Raw genomic sequence first — 22,968 nt, forward strand, 5'->3', positions numbered from 1 at the left:
CCTAAGACCCTACCTTTCAGATGAGTAGGGTTATATCCCTGGGGTTTTTTAAGAAGAGGAAATTTTTGGAAATACCTCAAATAGCCTCTCTACTATTACCCAGTCACCTGAGTGAAATTATCCAAGAAATATAAAGAGAAAAGCATGCGCTTTGGAGTCAGACAGACTTCAGTTTGACTCCTCTTGTTATCAACTATGATAACTATGGCCTGGTGCTTACCCGCTCAGAGCAAGTTTCTCATCTCTCCACTGATGATAACAATACTCACTTTGTAGGGCTGTTGAGGAGAATCAAGAACATTTATAAGGCAGCTTGCGCAAGATCTGGCTTAGAATACACGTTACTTCCCTGGTCTCTTACATTCCTTCTCTCCTTTGGGATTTCGCATTTACTGTGATACATGCACACCAGAAACACCTAACAGCTCATCTAGGATGATTGACATAACCCCAGTCGTAATGGGTAAGGAACAGACTTGTTAAGGTCCTGCCAGCTCTGGGGTTGGGGTAAAATAAATCAGAGGCATCCATCAGACATTCCCAAGCCGTGTGCAGCCTTCTTAGCCCCAGTTGTTACTTAAGATTCCCACGTGAAATCTAAGTAGATATATTTTCTAGCAGTGGAGTCATGGGAAAATAGAATCTGGGCCACTCACCAGGACAGTGATGCTAGTCCTGGACTTCATTCCTGGGCCTCATTTACACATGAAATAGAATTAGATATCTTGGTTTTTTAAAAGATAGGTAGGTCAGTAGGTAGACAGATAAGTAGACAGATAATTGCTCAATTTGCTTGCTAGTAGGCCAGTAGGTCTTAACCACCTACCTGTTGTTAGCACGGTGTGGCTGACTTCTCTTGAGGCTCACACTCGCGGGCTTGGATCAGTCAGCAGTTGTGTGTCTGACCCAGCATGTAATCGTTGATAGAATTTTGAGCTAATCCAGTTTAGTCCCCCTAAAACTTCTCCCTGAACCTGCAGCATTTAGAAAGGATTGTTGACAACAGGAAGAGAGAGATCAGATTTGCACTTGCACCTGACTGACTTTTAAGGCACATCCAGTGCTCTAGTCCCAACCCTCGAGCCCTGGGATTCCCAGCATCACTTGCGTGGAGCTGGAGTTCAGTCCTTCAGTGGCTGGGTTTCTGATCACGTGCCCACCATTGGAAGGGCATGGTTGTCCCGGCACAGGCTCAGCCAGATGAAGACTGCCTACATATACACCAAATTAAAGAAAAATGAGGCCAAAAAATAATAATAATAATTCGCTAATTATGCTGCCCTCACAAGGGAATGAGGAGACTATTACCATGAGAAACAGGGGTCTGGGGAGGAGGTGAAGTCAGTTGATCAACCTTCATGTGACTCTAGCCTCTCTGCCTGTCCTCAGGTTATATTTCCTTGTGTGCCCCCAGGAGACACGTGAGGAAGGAATCTAGCATTATGGTGAAGCAGACACCCCGCTAATTATGCTCTGTTTGTACTTTTAGTTTGACTTTGTAGAGCTGCTGGATGGAAGGAGGCTCCTGACCCAGGAGGCACGGAGTCTGGAGGGACCCCAGCGCCAATCTCGGGGAGTTGTCCCCCCATCTAGTCACGAGACTGGCTTCATCCAGTATTTGGATTCAGGAATCTGGCACCTGGCTTTTTACAACGACGGGAAGGAGTCTGAAGTGGTTTCTTTTCTCACCACTGCCATTGGTAAGGAGCCTCCAGCCCTATGGGGTCTGTGGGATTTCTGCCTCTTTGGGTGAGAGGACCCTGGGGATTCTGAGGGTTGGAGCCAGCAAGGGAATGTGTCTTGCCCGCAGCTGTCGATGCCACCTGGAGTCTGGCATGCGTCCTTCCTGACTGGGCTTGCTGGACAGGGATGGGTGTGGGATTCAGGGGAAAGAGGGAGGGGAGGAGTGACAGGAGAGGCTGGCCAGCCATTCTGGGCCATTACCCACTGCCTTTCTTGTGTCATCTTTGGGCCAGCTGCTGCATTTAACAACTGAGAGGTAGAGTTGACAGCAAGACCGAAACCCTGCCTGACCAGCCACATGGAGGCAACACCTCTCTTCTTCTCACTTCTCTCCGACACCTGTATTTTGTCTTTATAGCTTCCTTGGCTCAACTCACTGATTTGTGGTTTGGGTTTTTGTTTTTGACTGTGTGTATGTAGCTTTTTGTTTATTTATTGTTTTGTCCTGGGAGCTAACAGTCCCTGGCAGTTGAGAAGAGAAGATGAATGCTCAGGGAGAGGGTGAGAATAACAGAGCTATTCTGGATGAATATTCTGGAGCCCCGATGTTTGGGATAGTGCTGAACACCTTCTCTGTCCCTCATCATGGAAGAGGGCCACAGCTCTCCCTTCAGGGTGAGCCCGTGGGGCCGCCCCACAAGCCGACGGGTGTCCAGGGAGCTTGACATCTTGTTCTAAGGAATTTCTCTTCTTTATCCACACATTCCGTAGAGTCTGTCTCTTCCTTGGATGGCCACGGGACACAGTGGCCTCAGTGGTTCAGGTCAGAAAACATTTATTCTGGGTTTATGTTGGAAGCATTATGACATAGCCTGGAGACAGAATCTCCCACAGGAAAATAAAACTCCACTAACCAGAATGCATGGAAATAGGGTTTCTGCTTAATGAAAAGCTTTATGTGGTATAGAGTTCACCTCAAAAGTCTGTCTCAGTCCTTGGCTAAGAATCTCTCTGACATGGAAAAGGGAGTTAAATAAAAAACCTCTGAATCTGGTCATTGGTTCCTAAAACTCCTGCAGAACTCTGGCTTTTCCTTCTACACAGCAATAATCATTTTCAGGCCATTTTCCCCTCATTTGCAATTTTGCCCTTAGTGTCGAGGCGGAAAATACCTTCCCATTAAATACGGGCATGGCTTGTCCACTTCTGCTGTCCCTGCAGGCTCAGTATCCTACCCTCTTGGCAAAATGAAGGCAGCAGAGGCCATCTGGCTACGTCGGCCTCGATGTAGGAAACCTGCTTTGTGCTGTCCTCGATTTGGAAGTGTCTGCTCTAACTGCTGGTCTCCGAGTGTCCAGAGGGCAAGGACTTTGACGTAATCTTCTCTGCCCCCCAACCCCAAGCCCAAGCCCCGACATGCGGGGTCACTGGGTTACTAAGGGCGTGAGCACGAGCTTGGCCTGGCTTCTGCTCAGCCTCCCATTGGCAGGACCGTCAGCAGCCACAGGCCTGGCAGTTGTGGCTGCCGCTGGTTTCCTCCCCTATTGCCTCCTTTTGAGGTGGAGTTGAAAGTATCCTCCGCTCTGAATTTCCACCACTAACTTGTGTTTTGACCCTGCACAAATCACTTAAGTTTTCCAGCTTCCGCTTTCTCTAGAGTCTGGATTTGAGGCCGCAGCTCGGTGGTTGCCGATGAGCTGGAGGCCGCCCGGGCAGCCCCATTCCCCTGTCACCAGAGAGCCAGCTGGGGTCCTCACCATCGATTAGGCTCTCACTCTGCGGGGTTTGCCAGGCTCCAAACCTGGTTTCTTTTCCCTTTCTGGCCACAGTGGCTTCGTTTTTAGGGACGTGGATTATCGAGTCATTAGTGGTGCCTGAGTGAGAGCTTCCTGGTCTCACAGCCTGATTTCTCTGAGGCATGGTTCACAAAGAAGCATGGACTGTCTTTCTCGCTCAGAATGAAGATCTCTTATAATCAGAATTCTTTATTTTTAATAACTGAGCATAAATATGAAAGAATATTAATATCGACCCCCAAAGAAAGCCACTTTTAATTAGGATGTGACTCTCAAAGAAGTAAAATGTAGGTGCAGTTAGGTATCTTTGCCAATTCTTGGCTTGTCAGAGCTTGCTAACCTGTTTTGTTATAATTAAGGCCATGGTCTTCCTTTTCCCTCTGGCTCTCCTGTTCTTACCTTAATGATGAAGTCTGCCTTCACCTCCTTAACCCTATGATGTCCTTCAGAGCAGAGAGGCTATCCTGGGCTTCCCAGAGTTTGATGACCCATTTGATGTCTCATTAAAACACAGATTCCCCTTCACTAGGTGGGGTGGGCCCTTAGAGTCTCCATTTCTCACCAGCCTCAGTGATACTGGTGCCGCCTAGCTGTGGACCACATTTTGAGTAGCCGGGGGTTATGGTATCTTATGAATGGTCCCAAATATTGTCATGCAAAGCAGTCACCCGGGAAGCTCGTTCAAAGTTCAGATTCCTGTGCCCTGTCTCCAGGAATTATGACCCACTAGGCCTGAGGTAGAGCCCAGATAATCTTGATTCCAGGGGTCTGTCCACTAAGCTTTGAGCACTGCTTTCTCTGTCTTCCTCCCCTGACTGTCCCACACTAGCTCTGTGACTGTTGTCAGGTCACCTCTCTGAGGTTTTTCTTAGCTGGAAAATGAAATAGTAACAGTACTCTGCAGTCCCTGTCATGAAGATCAGAGCAGATACAAAGTGCCCAGCACAGGCTTTGGCCTCCTAAGAGACCCAATAAATGGAAGTTGCTAATATTCTCTTCTTCCCTCCTTCTCCCTTTGTCTTGCTGCCTTTCAGACTTGTCTGTCTTCCTTTGAGCTACAGTGGTTGTTTCATGAATACTTTTTTTTTCTTTAATACAAAAACAGATGGATTCTGATGTTGCTATTAATCCCTCTCTCCCCAAGAGTCCGTGGCATTGAGTCTCAGCTGTCTGTGATTGTTACCTGTGAGCCATGAGTTGTAATTTGTCTTGGCAGGTTAATTAAAAGTTTGGGTCTTGTTTTAGTGAGCTCATTATGGTCCCAATATACAACTGTAACTCTCAGGCTTGCTTAACACACAAATTGGAATATGACCCTCCCTTCGTTACATGTTGAAATGCAGACATAGAATTTAAGAAGATCTGAGATGTCAGGATCCAGAGTATTTATGTCTGTTTGTAATTAAGTAACAGGAGAAATAATTGCGTTTAATTTAACAAATGGCTGTATTGTGTATGCTCGTGCTTTTCCCTCCATTTAATGCAATCCAGCTGATGATTTTAAATTAAATGAGTTTATCTTCTTCCTTGAAAAAATCTAAAAGCACTTTAATAACTGTATACATAAATACACACACACACACACACACACACACACACACACACGCACGCACTCCTAACTGAAACCAAGCAAGGCTTAGAATAAAACAGAGCAGTTGTTCTGGGGCGCCTGGGTGGCGCAGTCAGTTGGGCATCCGACTTCAGCCAGGTCACGATCTTGCGGTCCGTGAGTTCGAGCCGCGTGTCAGGCTCTGGGCTGATGGCTCAGAGCCTGGAGCCTGTTTCTGATTCTGTGTCTCCCTCTCTCTCTGCCCCTCCCCCATTCATGCTCTGTCTCTCTCTGTCCCAAAAATAAATAAACGTTGAAAAAAAAAAAAAAACAGAGCAGCTGTTTTCAGAAACAACAGTTTTTTCCCACATGTGGAGGTCCAGGATTTGAAGGTAATGTTGTTTCTGGTCTTACCTTCACTGGAGGTGGGTAGCCTTGCTGATGCCAAGTACTAAATGAAGTAGGAGGGTATATACCAGTAGCTAAAATACAATTTACCATTGCAGTTTACAAAAGGCTTCATATATATTCCTTAAGCCTCTAGATAACTCAATGAGGTGATTATTCTTATTTTTATGATCACCCCCTATTGCAGAGGAGGAAATTGAGGTTCAGGCATGGTAAGGGAAAAGCTGGGACTTGAATTTATGTCTCTCTGACTCCAAGGCTTGGGATCTTCCTTCTTTAGTAATCTGCCTCCTTCCCAGGATCATGTTTCTTTTTGGAGTATTACACTTCTCTTTTCTACCTATTTATTCATTCCTTAAAACTCAAGAGAGTGCATACTGTGTCTTCAGGACCATGCTTAGATCTTTTCCACGTGTGATTTAATCCTCACGAGAACCTTAGACAGTACAAATTTTGATCTCAACTTTACAGATGAAGAAATTGAGGCCCAGAGAGTGTAATTGACTTAGCCAAACTCACACAGTTAGTAAGGGCAGGGATAGGATGGCAGCTTGGTCTCCAGATCTTATGTTCTCCCCTTTATGCCCCACAGTATCTTCCTATTTGCTATGATACTATTAAATATTTTATTTCCATTTGCATTACATGGAATTTAATTTCCCTTTAATTAACTTGCTTCCAATACAAGTAAGCATCTTACATTAACCCAAGAAGTTTCCTTGGGAAGGCATTAAAAAGACCATGGTGGGAGGGGGGGGGGGACCTCATAGCATCCAAAACTTTAAAAAAGTATTTTTTCACATGAATTGTTTCCAACCCCAAGATCTGACAAATCAGTGTTGTAGTGTTTTGGGTCTTTAGAGAGCATCTCCTCTTTTAGTTTGGGTTGATGCTGAAGCATAAAAGGACAGATCATCCTGACACTGTGGCCACGGGAGCCAAGCTGGAAAATAACAGAGATGCTCCATAGTGGATTTCGAAACACGGAGAAATGAGAATCGTTATTGGAAAACATAGAACCTGGCCATTTTTATGAGAAACACGCCCTGGTCTTCCCAGTCTGAGGACATTTGTGCTAATTAAAGAAAAGAATCCTTTTGTTCAAGCCCAGGCAGCTGCTGTAAATCGACCTATGTCTAGGGACTAGAAGCCCATTTAGTCCTCCCTCTTCCCTCCCTACCTACCTACCTTCCTTCCTACCTTCCTTCCTTCCTTCCTTCCTTCCTTCCTTCCTTCCTTCCTCCCCTCCTCCCCCTCTCCCTCCCTCCTTCCCTCCAACAAATAGTGCTTTCCTGCCTTTTCCCAAGTTGGAGGTACAGAGAAGGTATGACCTGGCTTCTGGCAAAATTAGCTCGTGGTCAGGATTAAGGAGATGAAGCATCAACACAGGCAGTGTCTCTAATCCAAGGAAAAGAGAAAGAGAAGTCACTTCTGGACTCACTGGTCAAGGTGCCATGAGGGTTGGCGGAAGGCAAGAGTGTGTCCAGCTGGGTAGGTCAGGAGGACTCTCTGGATGAAGCGAAATTTGATGGGACCCTAAAGGATGGATAGAATTTCCACATCTAAAGAAGGAAAATAGGAAGGGGGGGTGGGTTGTTGAGGAATCCGTTCCAGGTAGTAAGAACAGCATGAGCAAAGGGGAGATATGCAAAAATTAAAAGCTGGCTCTAAGGAGCAGAAGTTCGGTTTGACCAAAACACAAGATACCCTGGGAGGGAGGAGGGAGTTATTGGGCAGAAGCTTGGATGCTACCCTAAGAAAAAGTTCATTCAGCAGGTGTTAGGTGCCACTGCAGGCTTTTGAGCAAGGGACTAAAATGATGAGAGCCAGAGGGTTTCTCTTATGGGGCCCAGAAGAAGAGCTCATTAATTTATGTAACCAGAAGAGGTTGCTGGGATTGAATTTTGTGATTTCATGAGAAAAAGAAGGGAGGGAAAGGGGGAGCCAGGAAGGACAGAGGACTGGTTCAAGGTTGGTGCTGGTATTTTTATTTGCTCTGCCTACACCCCATTCCTTTTTCCCTAGATGTGAATAGATACTTTCACATAAGCTTCTATATTCCAGGGGTAGTCAAAATGGGGTCCTTGAAAATCTCCCAAAGACCCCCAGACAGTGCCATCTCGATACTTCCTTTGCTTCGATCGGGTAAAACCACTGTTCATTAGCCTCTGAGTACATTTGCAAGCATCTAGAGAGAAAAAGCCCTGATATCATATATTCTAACTTGTGTAAAATCCTGAAGTACTTCAAAGAAGAGGCTAAGAAAAGTGATTGCAGAATGATTTTCAGTTTTTAATAACCTCTGCCCCCACCATTCCCCATATCCCCTTCCTCTGAATTATAAGATATAATGCAGCAATGAAGGATCAAGGTCTCTCGGTAATCAGCTAACCTTCTTGTAAATGACATTGGCAGCACTTTGTGAAATTTCCGCTGGCAACACTTATTTGGAAAAGTACCCTGTGAATTCACCTCTCCCTGATAGCAGTGATTTATTCAGAACAGTCTGGTATAAGTGGAATGAAACCGTAGGCCGAGGGAGAGCTCAAGTCAGCACATTGGGGATAGACTGGGGCCAAAAATCTGTTTTGTGGTAGAGAGCTAGGAATATCAGAGTGCTACATCTGCAGACTGGGGACCAGCCCCACGGGCAGCTGCCCCTGATCACCGAAGATGGTAGGGGAGGGTTCCCTACCCTCCCGCCGGCCTCTTCTACTGCCCCCGGGATCTGTCTTGCACTGCTGAACCTTCTGAATTCTCTGGGATCTTGGACCTCAAGAGCAGGAAAGAAGAAACGATAGCTCAAGGACACAAGAGGTACCAAGCACTAAAGCTTATCTCTGTGGAAATGGTTAGAAATGCATTTAGTGTGCAAATAACAGCATCCCTCCTGGTGTGGCATTTCAGTGGCACCTTGATGTTCTCGTGTACGCTCCCAGTCTAGGGTGTGTCCGTCCAGGGCCAGCACGGCATCCGGTAGTGGAATCAGGGACCAGGCTGTTTCCCGCCTTGCGCCCTGCCTTCCTCAGCTCTGGCTGTTGTTTTCATGCTTGCCCCCTTGTGGTCCCAACGTGGCTGCTGCAGATCCAGGACTCGGCTGCACATCAGGCAGGGAGAAGAAGAAAGGGGAAGGAAGCAGGGATGCTCATTTTTTCCTAAAACACCCAGCTTACAGTTTCCATGGCATAGCCACATCACTTGGATGCGCAGAGCTGTGAAGAAGTCTGAGACAGTGAGTGTTTGTAGCTTACCACACCGACACTCCAAACAGAATGTGCATTCTCTCAGGAAGAGGGGAAGTCAATATGGGGTCTTCAGTATGTGTCATAGGCGTCACTGAGTCTGTTTGGTTCAGCAAGCCCCTCACTGTGTGCCAAGCAGCACAGTACTTACCCTCGAGGCTCTCGTGGGCCAGGAAGTGAGGCTGAGGACAAGGAGAGGCTGCGCATGTAACTGGCGAGGAGGGAACAGGCCTAGTTCAGTCTCTTTACGGCACCAAGGATCCAAGACCTTTTGGAGTACTCCTTGAAGCCCCTTGCACGATGCTTTAAGGAGGATGGACGAGATGAACAGGTCCAGAGGGGTTAGAGGCAGACCTAGACACTGTGTTCATTTTCTCATTCAACCGGCATTTACTGACTGCCTTTTACATGCCACATCCTCAGCATGCATTAATGTCCATGGTGTATAAAAAATAGTCCCGCTTCTTCTTTTCCTTGTGTCATTTATAGACATGCATGGGATAGTTTGAGGTAGACTCTTAAATTTCAATACAGACATTAAATACATAGGTAAACATATGACAGTAAATAGTAAATACCGAACGTGGCAAAGAGAAGGTACTCTAGAGGAACAAACAGGAGACTTCACTTAAAGTGCTGGGACAGGAGTAGGAACCGGGTAGATGAAGGTTTGGAGAAAGAACAGACCAGCAGGGCCAAGAGCATCTATATGCAAAGGCCCTGGAAAGGCCCTGGATAGGTGGCTGCTAGAAGTGTTCAGGGAACTTGAGGATGGTCACATTGTGGGGCATGGGGACAAAGGGCCGAATGGTTTTGGGTGAGGCTAGAGAGGTGCCAAAAGCCAGCCTGTTTGGGGATTCAAGATGGCATGCGAAGAGTTCTGTTTTTTCACTTATCCTCAGGGTAGGCAGAAGCCACTGTGGGACTTAGAGCTAGAGTGACTGGATGTGATTTGCATATTTGGAGCTGAGACACCAGTAAGGAGGCTGTGACAGTAGTCGGAGCAGGGGCTCAGGCTGGCCTGGAACAGAATGGAGGCCTTGGAAATGGAGAAAGAAATGAACCAGTTTGAGCTATAGACTGACCCTTGTAGATTATTAGCAAAGGCCAGCTATTAAGATGATGTTTTCTGAAGGAGGAGATTAAAGCAGGAGAGGAGAGGGTTGAGGAACGGTCCGTTTCAGGGGCGGGTGAAGCCATGCAGCCGGCAGAGAAGATGGTAAAGGTCAGAGAGCTGGGGGGAGGGACCAGAAGAATGTGCTCATGAGAAGTTCTGTAGATGGAGTCCAGATACTTTAGGATTCTCCCATCCCAGCATTCAGGCCACCTTCCTCAATCCGTAGCCAGAGTTTCCATTCATGGTTTATGTTTTTGCCACCCTGGGGTACAGAATGCCAAGAGCCTTTGCAAACTTGTTAATTATTTAAATAGCACTTCTAGGGGCGCCTGGGTGGCGCAGTCGGTTAAGCGTCCGACTTCAGCCAGGTCACGATCTCGCGATCCGTGAGTTCGAGCCCCGCATCGGGCTCTGGGCTGATGGCTCAGAGCCTGGAGCCTGTTTCCGATTCTGTGTCTCCTTCTCTCTCTGCCCCTCCCCCGTTCATGCTCTGTCTCTCTCTGTCCCAAAAATAAATAAACATTGAAAAAAAAAATTTTAAAAAAAAAGAAAAAAAAATTTAAATAGCACTTCTAAAGGTAGAAAACTTGAGGCTTAGAGAAGTCACATGACTTGTCGAGGGTCACACAGCCACTGAGAGGCAGAGCCAGGGTCGTGGTCACAGCACTGTGCTGACTGAGTGCCAGTTCTGCACCAGGCACTGTACTATGTGCGTCATCACTTGGTTCCCAAACAACCTGGAAGTTAGGTCTTGTGCATTCCCGTGTTACAGAGAAATGAGGCTCAGAGGTCCAGTGTTGTTTGCCGAGATCTCCTATGTAGGAAATAGCAGAGCAAGAGTGGCTGCCCAGAGCCCATGCTTTCTCTTACATCTTAGTGACCAGGTTTCTAGCACGTGATGACCTCCACGTGCGTGTTACACACTCTCACGATCAGACGGCAAGATAGGCAGGGTCTTAGAGATGATGGCATTCACACCTCCTAGGCTCGCGGTGTGCCTGGTATCATGCCTGCCACCAGCAGCTGCAGGGGACCCATCTGCCATGTTCTAGAGAGCATCCTGACCTGTACTTACTCCTGCCAGAGGAAGCCCTACACCCACCCCCATTCAGGTGGAGTTTCAATAGAAGATATTTGTCTTGATGGTTTGGTTTTTAGGTAGAGATGGTTTCATTTTTATTTTCTGATCGCTTTTTTCTCTCGCAGTTGATGAAGGCAGTTACTCATCCCCATCTTGCCAGCTAGCTTCTCTATTGCAGAGCTGTGCCTTTAAGAGGGCTCTCATATGGTGGTATCTTTCCTCTTTCCCTTCGCACTACCACTGATGTGCAGGACCCAATTGAATGTGTGGCCTGCAGTTATGTAACACCCTCTTAGGAATAACCCTAACCCAGGTCTGCTGTACTTGGCATTAGTGGTAGATAGTTGAAGTCACTGTGGCCAGAGAGAGGTGGTGTGGCCCAGAGAAAGGGCAAAGGCTTTGGAGTCAAACAGTCCTGGGTTTGAATTCTGACAGCACTGTTTATGAACTGGGGGACTTTGGCTGAGTCTGAGCCGCACCCAACTCGCCTGCAATTAGGGAAAAACCTACTTTGGAGGGTCTGACAACTACGTGAAGACATGTCATTCATGGTACGTTCTTAGCATGCTTTTAAGTGGCTCAGTTATTCGACACTTGCTGAACACCTGCTCTGCTAAGTTCCAGAGAGTCATCAGTGAATCGAACACACGCCTTGCTCTCCGAGAGCCCAAGGTCAACTTGGGGAACTGCCCCTTTCATAAATAGCTGCAACGTAATGTGGTCTGCGCCAACAGGGGGTCTGCACGAGCTCCCACAGGAGCAGAGAGGAGGGCAGCTCCCTCTTCCAGGGATGCAGGGGGAGGTTGTGAGGCATAAAGGACTTACTGTGGTGAGACGTGCCTTTTCAGCTGGGAAGCCGTGTGCAAGTCACGGAACATAGAGAAGGAGCTACTCGAAAAAAAAAGAGGAGATTGAAATAAGATGGTAGGCATCTCTGCTCAACCTCTGATGACTGGGCAGGAAGGAATCATTATTTGCACTCAGAGATGAGGAAGCGGTCTGTGCACAGTGACTCACATGAGGACATGAAGCCAGGTCTTCTGAATCCACTCCCAGCGACTTCTCCTGGAGCCCGGTTGCCTGGCACAGGACCCTGAAGGTGGCAGACCTTCACCAGAGGGTCAGTGAGCACCAAGTGAAAAGGTCAAAGGTCACAGCTGCTCCTTGCAGCCTAGAACTTTCTTCTGTGGACATGAACTTCTTGCAGGCAGCTCAGAAGGGAACAAGGCGCAACTGCCAATCCAGGACACTGCCAGGCACTTGGTTGAGGAATGTTTTTTCTGTCCTAGGAGATCTGTGCATTCCAAGGCTGCTGGATTCAGGGGGCAAAGCAACTCTCAAACTGGTTCTAGTCTTACAGTGTTTCTGTGCCAGTGCTACTGCAGTTCAAAAATGGAAATGTGGGTTCCAGAACATTCCAAGGCATTGTTACTTGTTCTTGTCAATTTGATCTTCCAGTTCAACAAAGGACTTCGCAAATGTCCCTTTCTTCTAGTTTCAGGTCTTATCAGTCTTTGTAAACTCATCCCTGCCTCTCTGAAACTATTTGGCTAATAATAGTATTAATAGCTACTATTTATTCAATGTATACTCTATCTCAGTATGTCTTAGGTGTTTCACTAAACTATTTCAGACCCTTACAACAGGCATATAAAGTAGGTATTTCTCCCCAGACGGGTGAAGAGCTCCAAGTGTCTAAAAATGAGTAGGCTGTAGTCCTGTAGCCAGTCGGTGAGGGAGCCGGAATTCGAATCCAGGTCTGTCTGGTTCCAGTGCCCACCCTCTTCTCATGTTCTTTCCTGCTATGCCTCTGTGTGAGAGTGCCCGGCGTGTCTGCTGGGAGTGGGTAGAGGGCATGAAGGGGATGGTTCCCAGAGAAGATCCTAGAAAATGATCGTAGGAACAACCTGGGAAGGATTTTTTTTAATTTTTTTTTATGTTTTTATTTATTTTTGAGACAGAGATAGAGCATGAGCAGGGGAGGAGCAAAGAGAGAGGGAGACACAGAATCCGAAGCAGGCTCCAGGCTCCGAGCTGAACCTGGAAAGGCTTTGTAAACCAGCCCACAAATCTGATTTTGAAGGCAACAGGCAGCACAGGACAGTTTTTGAGCAAAGGTGTAGCACAATTCTGGCCTTGGATAGCTTTCTTTGGCAGTAGTATATACAAATGGGTTGGTTCCTCACACTAAAATAGGGAGACCAACTGGAAGACTGTTTGAGTAACCAGTAGGGTTCCATGAAGGAAGAGGACCTGGACTGGGGCAAATGCCACTGCTTTTGTATAAAGGAAGGGATGCATTCCAGGACATCATAGGCTGGTTTTCTTGACCAGTTGTATTTTAGCTATAAGGAAGCAGCAGGATGTTTCAACCTTGAGAGAATAGATACATAGTGATAACATTAATTAAATTAGGAAGTGAGGAGGGGAAGTTGGTCTGTCAGGGGAAGGAAGTACAGAGGGTAAGTTCACATTAGATTTGAGCTGCTAATAGAATTTCCAAGTGGATGTTAGTTGTTGACTGTTACCAACGGGCAGATGGATAAATAGGCGTTGACTTGGGGATAGCTCTGACCTGAGACAGAAACCCACTGGGCATCATCAGTGTAGATGTGGGGCAGGTGGGAGGGTAGAGCACTGAGAAGCAGGGAGTCAGGGATGGAACCCCAACATTCAGAAGGTGGGCAGGAGGTGATACATAGAGATTAGCCTCAGAGAATAGGTAGGGAGCTGATGACAAGCTGTTGGAGTTGGCCACCAGGAGGTCATTGGCAACCTCAGTGGGTGCAGGCGGAAGCAGGGTCACCACGAGTTCAGGAGCGAGTGAGAGGCATAGAGTGGAAGCAATTCCTTCTAGACAGAGCAGGGAAAGAGACAGATGGGAGTAACCCGAGGAGGAGGCAGGTTCATGGAAAGGTTTATATAAGGTGGGGGGAGCCTTGAACGTGTTGTCAGCTGTGGGAAAGGAGCCAGGGGGAAGATTGGGGGCCCAGGAGAGAGGGGAGATGACTAATGAAAGGAGGTGGGAGTCATGGAGTGGAGGGCAGATGCAGAAGGACTAGCCCTGGGAAAGGAGGGGCTAGTCCTGCCATAGGATGGAGAGGGCAGTGAAGATGAGGAAAGAGGACGTCAAGTTTGAAGGTGGGGGAGAGTGGACTACAGGGGAGGGTCTGTGCTGACCTCAGAGTCAGCAGTGCTTTCTAGAAATGGACTGCCCTCCCGGGTGAGCCCCTGATGGCCTGAATCGGATGTGTGCCCTTCCATGTAAGGCACACTCAAGACAGCGCTGAATCAAACCAGTTATATTGTGTAGCGTACTAGTAGAGAGAGGGGTGGCATGGCTTAGTGGTCAGGGAGTGGATCTGAAGCCAGGCGGCCTGCTTTGAATCCAGTCCCTGCCACTTATTAGCAGAGTGACCTCAGGCAGGGTAGATAACCAGTCAGTGCCTCCGTTTCCTGATCTGAAAAGTGACGGTGATATCAGTACGCATTTCATGGGGGTAATTTTGAGGACCGAATGAGTTAATCTCAGTGTTTGCAGCGTCCCAGGAGCGTGCTAAGCGTGATATGTGCATTATCTAACTTAAATTCTGTAATCGTCCCAGGGAAGCAGGAGTAATTATTATTTCCTTTATACAGATGAGGAAAAGAGGTTCAGAGAGATTAACACACTTGCTCACAGTCACATGCAAGGAGTAAGGGCAGAGCCAGTGTGTGAGTACAGGACAGTCTGACTGCAGAATCGATGCTGTTTCTACAGTGCCCCTGGTACCCCTCGTTGCCCCTGTCCTTGAGCAGTGGGTTCACAGGGGTTGACTTTGTCAGTCCTTGGCTTCTCCGAGCCAAAGAGTTTGTACCAAAGGGTCCCTCCTTGGGGAGAGAGCTCCTTTACAATCGAGCACAGGTTTAAAGATTGCAAATCTAGCAGAGGTTTCAGCGGGTTTCTTACTGCTTTAAACAGAGCAGAGGACCTTCTGCTGAGATGACAGGACTATGAGTGTTATATGAAGGGTTATAAAAAATTGTAAGCCAGAAACCTCTGAGCATCTGGTTCTGATTTGAGTAGCTTCGAGTTCATGCCTTTATCTGAGCAGCTCTCATGTTCGGGGCTAATCGACACACAGTTTGTTTCTTTCCTGGTTCGTATTACACGCCAGCTTGATTTTTTTCCTTTCATTTGTGTCATAAGTCAGAGAATCCATGCACGAGCGCAAGGGATGGACTGTATGTTTTGGATGAACAAGAAAAAGCCCTGTGCACTAAAGCAGGAAGAGACTAGGCTGGTATTTCCCAATACGGTTTGCATTTTCTTAGGCTTATAAATACAAGCTCTTCCTTGGAAACCTTTCATTTGGGAGATCGTTCCTCCTACCATCATCTCTTTAAATGATAGAAGAGGAGGTGAAACCTGTTGAGCTCCTGCTGGGCACCTCATACTACACTAAACACAATTTATTTACATCAACTCGTTTTAACTCTCATAACCGACTTGTGCCGCCAGAGTTCTTATCTTTGTTTTCCAGGTGAGTCAGGGGGTTGTATTCAAGGTCACACGGGGTCAGAGCTAAGATTCAGACCCAGGTGTCTCTGATGAACAATTCTGCAAGTTTCAAACACTTTCTGGATGCACTGTGCACTGTGCTGAGCTGTCTTTTGTGTTCAGTAAGTGATGAAAATGCCTTTGGTAATGATACTAGGTCCTCACGATACTGAAAATGAAAGACAAAAAGATACATAGCAAAATAAAGAGCACTGACTTCTAATCAAAGTCTAAGGCTTCCTGGTTAAATATGAGACAAATTTGCTTTAAATTTGCTTAAATTTGCCCCTCAAAAAGGGGCGCCTGGATGGCTCAGTCAGTTAAGTGTCCCACTCTTGATTTCAGCTCATGTCATGATCCCAGGGTCATGGGATCGAGCCCCTTGTTGGGCTCTGCCCTGGGGCCTGAAGTCTACTTAGGATTTCTTCTCTCTCTTTCTCCCTCTGCCCCTCCCCTGTTCCCTTGCTTGCAAGAAAGAAAGAAAGAAAGAAACAAAGAAAGAGAGAGAAAGGAAGGAAGGAAGGAAAGAAAAGAAAAAGAAAAAAAAAGAAAGAGAAAGAAAGGTATAACCGTTAGTGAGCATTATTTTAGAAGCTCTGGCCAACATAAAGCATAAAACAGAAACAAGAGGTTGAGACAAAGGTATCATTATTTGTGAAGGATGTGTTTAATATTCCTAGAGAACACAGCAACATTAATTGAAAAACTATTTTACTTCATAGGAATTCAGAACTTGTAAGTGGGGTACAGGAGGGCTTTTCAAAAGTCTATACATTTCCCATATACTTGCAATAACCAGGTATGAAATATAATAAAAAAAAAGTCCCAGTCAAAAAAAATCAATAAAAATTAAAATATCACTTAATGAGTACTATATGTGACCTGTGTGACAAAGACTGTGAAATTTTATTGGGAGCCATAAAACAGGACATGAATAATTAGGAAACATAGCATGTTCCTAGATGAGAAGGTGAAATACTCTAAATATGTCAATTTATAGGTTTAATGGAATGCCACACTGCATCCTAAAGGGAATATAGGAGATGTGATTGAATGGTTTAAGACTTCACTGGAATAATAAACAGATGAAAGTATGGAAGAAAGCCCAAAAAGAATAATGAAAGGACACTCATCTCTAAAGATGCTAACATATCATAAATCTGTAATAAAAGAGAGTAGGAGTCAAACAGATAAGCGAAGTACAATTGCCTAGAAATCCTGCCTACAAGCCATATGCAAAACTTTAATGTTGGAAGAAAGGAAGCATTGCACATTAATGGAGAAGAAAAGGCTTCGTGAATAAATGTTGTTGGAAAAGCATAGCTTAACCCAGAGGCTGCAAAGCAGCATTCAGAGGGACAGATGTGGTTGAAAGACACAGAGAAGGCTCTTTGCGCCGTCATTGTTGGTGTAATATTTAAAAATTGGGCAGTTTCCCATAAAGCTCTAGGTTTATGGCTTACCTTTAAAAGTTAGGAGACTGAAATTCCTGCAGGAACAAGTCCCTGCCCTCCTGAACACTGTGTAATTCACCACAGTCTGCACCTCGTTCTGTTTCCTCACACCTGACCTGCTTTGCTTCTCTAACTTACCTGCCTGGCCCCTGGAGGAATTTGCGTTTTCACCCTCTGATGCAGACTTCACTTCACACCATATGGTAAAATGCATTCCAGATGGATTAAACAGATAAATATTTGAAAGCCAAACTAAAAGAGGGTAAAACCCGATGTTCATGTAGCCTTGGCCTAGAGAAGGACTTTTAAGCTTAAAAGTCACCGAAGAAATTGCAAAGAAAAAAAAAAAAAAAGACTAGCAGATGTTTACATAAAATTGTAAAACTTCCATATGTCCTACAAGACTTGTCAACCTAAGAAGGAAAATAGTAGACTGAGAAAATATTTGAAGTAAATTTGAGAGATCAAGGAAGAGTTCATGTCTATATGATATTATGGTACAGATGCTGTGAACAAAATTAGGATCTCAGATACTAAACTTCACAGGTAGAAAAGTTTGCAAATATACATGATGTGTTTTAAACATACATAAAATATGTTTAACCTCATCAGCAATCTAAGTGCAAATTAAAATGATTGGTTTTTTTTAACCTAATAAATTAGAAGGCCCCCCTCTCCAAGTTAATACCCAATTTGAATGGGCTGCAGTGAAACTGTACCCACACATATTTGCACTGTAAATGAATGCACCCCACTGGGAAAGCAGGTTGGCATTTTATATTAAATCATAAAAACGTTTATATTTTCAACTTCTGAGAGTCTTTCTTAAAGAAATAAGCTAATATTTAGCAAAAGCTACTTGCTTATCTTAGCACTGCTTAAAATTGTGAAAATTTGAAAACAGCCCAATGTCTAATGATAAGAAAGCATATAAGCAAATTATGGAATATTTGCATAGTGAATATTACTCAACCATTATAAATTATCAGCATGAAGTGTATGAAACAAGGGGAAATGCTTGTCATCCTCAGCATTTGTCCTCAGCATGTGTCCCCCGAAGGACGCAGAAGTTACGTTTACAGCATGAACACATCTATTAGTGACAATGTAATTTGTTGGAGGCAGAATGTGAAGTGGAACTCAAGTCTTTCAACTCTGAAACCATGCTGTTCCCACATGCCCTTCCTGCAAAGCCAAGTGCTACTATTCTAGGGTGTCAGCTAGCCATTGGAATCCGGTCCTCTTCCAAACTGAACCTCATGCGTGCTTCAGAGCGCTGATGACGGGAGCTATGAAACAGACTTGTGAGCCTTATAACCTCTAAGAGCTGAGGTTTTCTACGCTTTCCCCCTCTCCCCCATTCACACAAGTGATCCAGTGAGCAAATCGAGAGGCCAAGAAAGGATCTGAGTTGAACCAAAGTCAGCCGGCAAGTGCGGCAGATGCTGTGGGCATCTTCAGCTCTCTTACACACCTGGATGCATATAAATATTTCCATTGGTTTTGTTTGTTTGTTTTTTCTTTGTAAAGAATGCATTAAGTTAAAACTGTTAACCATGAAAGCGCGCCGTGCTTTCCAGTCAGCTTTGCTTAAGGTTGAAGGCAAGACCCCAGGTGGCCCCTCCATCATGAAAGCCCAGTTTTAGGAGAAAGCAGAGAAGGCTTAGTGGGATTCTTTCTTTCAGAAAGAAAGCATATTTTAAAGAATTGTGAGATTGGAGACCTGAGCCTGCCATTCTGTGTCCTATGTCTCCCATATCTAAAACGAATAAGAATTTTCTGTGTAGCAGAGTTTACCATGACAGTAATAATCCCTTATGCTGTATAGGACTTGTAGCTTACTGAGCACAGTGACGTACAGTTTTTTGCGTGTGTACTTTGATTTTCACAACTCAGTGAGGCAGGATGGCACTTGGATTGTTGTCCCTCTTCAGTAGAAGCAGCAGGAGCTGAAGTCCAGAAGTTAAGGTTCTTTTACTGGTCCAAGATCACACAGCAAGTGTATGGACAAGCCTGGGTTTGAATCCAGTTCTCCTATTTCATTGACCCATTTATTCATTATTCCTCGCAAGCACACCGTCATCCGGTATGTGTCTGTTCTGCACCTTCTGTGTGCCATGCCCTCCGCTTGGGCAGTGTGACAGCTGAGGACAAACGTCTCAGGGACGTGCCCCAGTGGATCTCTCAGTGCAGGGAGAAGGACGTTGATCAGCACTGTGGCCATGATGAGCTATGAAGGCGAGGGGTGGAGTTTGGGGAAGCATTCAACAAAGGAGGCAACCTAATTGGGCAAGGGGTCAGGAAATGCATGACATCTAAGCTGAGACCTTGAAACTGAACAGAGAGAACGAGGCGAGTGACAAGTAGGGAGGAGGTAGGAGGATTTAAGACAGACACCCAAGGCCCACCAGGAGAGGAGGAGCCAGAGGAGGAATGAGTGAGAGTGAGTGGCTACAGTGACAGAACTATCAGTGTGCTTTTTTGAATCCAAGGGGAGAGAGAACTTCAAAGAAAAAAGGACCGGAAAATCATCTCAAATGCTATTGACAGGAACTTATGGTTAAAGGTTATATGTATCTCCCTCCTGGGGTCCCACCCGTTTGAGAGCAGTGATTTCAAACCAGGAACAAACCCACAAGAACAAAAAGAATAAGAGACAATAGCCATCAAGAGAGGTCAGCAGACTTTTGGAAAACAAAGTGGGTTGAATTAGCAGCATGGAGAAAACTGAATACTAAGCCTCTGCTGATTAAGATGTCAGTGAGGAGCAGAGCCCCAAAAAACCCCCAAAACCAGGTACCAGGTACAGCAGAGGGCAAGGGGAGGGCACAGAGCTGAAACGTGGATGGGGTCAAGTCTCGGTGGGTGGTAAACGGCAACAGTTAGACCCTTAGGTATCCCGGCGCCATCTCACACAATCAAATTATCAATCAAGGGTAAGAGTAGAATAAAGGTGATTACAGGCACGCAAGGCCCTAAAAATCATACCTCCCATTCACCTTTTCTCAAGGAGGCTACTGGAAAATGTGCTCCATCAAAGCCTATTAAACTAGGTTGGGGGGGGCAAGATGGAGGAACAGCATGGAAGTTCTCTGCTTCTCTAATCCCTGAAATGCAGCTAGGTCAGCATCAAACCATTTTGCACACCTAGAAAACCTATTAAACTAGACCAAGAAGAGGGGTCCAGGAAACAAGGGGTTCAGTGAATGAGAGAGGTGAAGTCCCAGAATGATGGATGTGTAGCAGGCCCAGAAAACAAACACACCACACCACAGCAGGGCAGAAGGCTCAGGAGGGAGATCCCCAAGCAAAAAGAAAACCTGTGAGCCAGACTGGCATTACCTGGTATGTTTGACCACATGGTCAAATTCTACTTCAGGGGATTTTAGTTTTGTTGGATAGTATGAATAGGGTTATGAATAAAAACATAGGAAGTTAAATACAAGCAAAAAATCAGTCTTTTCCATTAGATCGCACTGGACAGAAGGAGTAGGTAACAGTGGTGGTAGATAAAATCAAATGTAAGTAAAAAATATACCTGTATAAGCACATTCTTTAGAAATATTGAAGTAAATTCTAGAAGAAATAGCCAAAAGAGTTGAGACAAGTTGTCTGGGGTGTGGCATGCAGATGTGGGGGTGGGGCAGAGGACTGCTATTTTCATTGTAAGCTCTACAGTATTGACATTTTTTTAAAGTTTATTTGTTTTGGGGTGGGGGGGAGGGGCAAAAAGGGAGAGAGTGAATTCCAAGCAGGCTCCATGCTGTCAGTGCAGAGCCCAACATGGGGCTCGATCTCATGAACCGTGAGATCATGACCTGAGCTGAAATCAAGAGTTGGACATTTAACCACCTGAACCACCCAGGCACCCCAAGTATCGTTGACTTTTTAAGCTATACATACATTACTTTGAATTAGAAAAAAAAATTGGAAAAAAAATGTTACAGGGGTCAAGGAAGAAAGAGTTAAAGTGTCCATTGGAGGTAGCAGTAGGAACTTCAGAGAGACCCCCTGGCTCCTGTCACATCTCCTCACTTAGCCCAGTCCATTTCCCTCCAGTAAGAGAATCTGTTCATTCTGAGCCTTCATTGTCCAGAGTAAGTCAAGGTGAGGATACCACAGTGACTGGAAGTTAGTCTTCAGCCTTTCCATACAGTACAATGGTTGAGAGAAGATTTGTGGCCAGAGCACCTGGGATCGGATACCTGCACCTCCTCTTAGTAGCTATGTAGCCTCGGGCAGACATAGCCAAGAAAACACATCCAGCAGTGGGAGTGCTAATCCGCTCGGACTTTGTTAGGAGGGGGAAATGAGTTAACGCTTACAGAGCAGGCTCCCCACTAAATGCATAATAAATGTCAGCATTAGTGTTAGTCCAAAATTTGCTTTCGTATTTATTGTTTTCACAAGTTACAAGTTGTCCAAGTTTAGGTTTTACCTTTATATACCCAACTCTGTTTACCCTGCTAAAAAAGCAAATCAAAACATATACATTGGTTATACTTTTTTTTTTTTTTTTTTTTTTTTTTTTTTTTTTAGCAAAGCACAATGCCGCTCCCTGAGAGAGACGAAGGTGGTGTTCTCTGGGGTCCTTGTCCTTTAAGAGCTTCTCACAACCCAGGAAGACTTAGCACTGATAGCATGGGGGCAGGGGTGTTACCAGTAGTGCAAGGTGAATCGTCATTGTAATTTTGAGAAGGTCAACAATGAGGGTCAGTATAGTGTAGGTGGGCCAAGAAGGCCTAGAGGATTTTGTTAGGAAGCAAGGGAAGAGTCACAGAACAAAAATCCGGGAAGAGAAGCTACTTGAAGTGCAGGACAGTGCTGAGGAGAGTGAGAATAAGAGGAGCCAGTTAGGCCCAGTTCTATAGCCACCCAGCTGTGAGACCTTGAGACCATGAGCTTCAAAAGGTTTAAGTGATATAATGGGGGGGGCACACCTGCATGCCTGCAGGTCGGCCAAAAGGCAGTAGGCCTCCACATCCCTTTCATTTGTTCTTGGAGTCTGAGTCTCCAAGCAGGAGCACGTTCACTGGCTGAGGGCCTCAAAGTCCTTCGGGAGGGGGGGCGGTGTGGAGTGGAGTCAGAGCCCTAGGCCGAAGCCCGTGGTTCTAGCCAGCCTGGTTGCTGTGGGTCTCAAAAGGCTATTCAGAGAGGAGGGATATTTATAGCGGTGGGCACTTTGATCTGCCCCAAGTACAGCTCCTTTGGGCCTCCGGTTCAAACTGTGGGAAGTTTGAAGTCTCTTTTGCCCCTCATTACTGACATCCACCAGCAGACTGCCCCTCACAGCCTCCATTCTCTTGCTTGTCTTGTTCTGCTGCTCGACCTAATTCTGGGAACACCTGACTTTGAACGTATTCCTTCTCAATGCTCCAAGGGCCCTTTTCTGCATGGAGACTACCTGCCCAGCCCCCAGTGCTGAGCCACAGTGTTTTCCTGGAGGACTCTGAGGTGTCACTTCCCCCTCAGGGCTTTATACATGTATTCAGTGCAGGTGCGTACCTCAAGGGGACCCATCTTTTTGTCACCCGTATGGGACTATAAGGTCTGAGTGCAGAGGCTGTGACTTCATCCTATCTCAGCTGACCACTTACCAAGCATTTGCTCTTGACCTGACTGTGAACTGAGACCTGGGGCTACTGAGGAGCTTAGACCCCTTGGCCCTCCAAGTGCTAATTGCCCTGGGGAGGCGGGCCCTGCGATAACTCACTACAGGGCACTTTGACTTGAGCTGTCATGAAAGCCTGAGCAGCCTGTGGGGCGGAGTGGGAGCAGTGAAATCAGTTGTCTCCTGTACCTGCGGCATCATAGGTTTTCAATAACTAGATGTTTGGGGGACCCGACAGTTCTTGGCTCTGTAATCTTGAGCAAGCCATTTCCCTTTTCTGAGTCTTCATTTCCTCTGACTGAAAAATAGGGATAGTGATACCTAACTCTTAATGCTGGTGAGCGTTCAGTAATATATGAGATTTGTGTGCTTATCACAGGGCCTAGCACATGGCAGGACGCATTAAAAGATGGTGGTGAGGGCCATTACGATGATTGCCATTGTTACCTTACTGAATGTCTGAATTTATTCTTTTATTATTGAAAAC

General features: G+C 45.9%; 1 protein-coding gene across 1 annotated transcript in view; it reads left to right on the forward strand.

Annotated features, from left to right (window-relative positions):
* Positions 1-22,968, forward strand: part of TENM4 (teneurin transmembrane protein 4) — a 747,207-nt gene that overhangs the window by 558,169 nt on the left and 166,070 nt on the right. The window contains 1 exon segment of the mRNA XM_047823379.1: positions 1,490-1,700. Within this exon segment, the coding sequence (XP_047679335.1) occupies positions 1,490-1,700 (211 nt within the window).

Source organism: Prionailurus viverrinus, chromosome D1 (genome assembly GCF_022837055.1).
Source record: "Prionailurus viverrinus isolate Anna chromosome D1, UM_Priviv_1.0, whole genome shotgun sequence".
Lineage (NCBI taxonomy): Eukaryota > Metazoa > Chordata > Mammalia > Carnivora > Felidae > Prionailurus > Prionailurus viverrinus.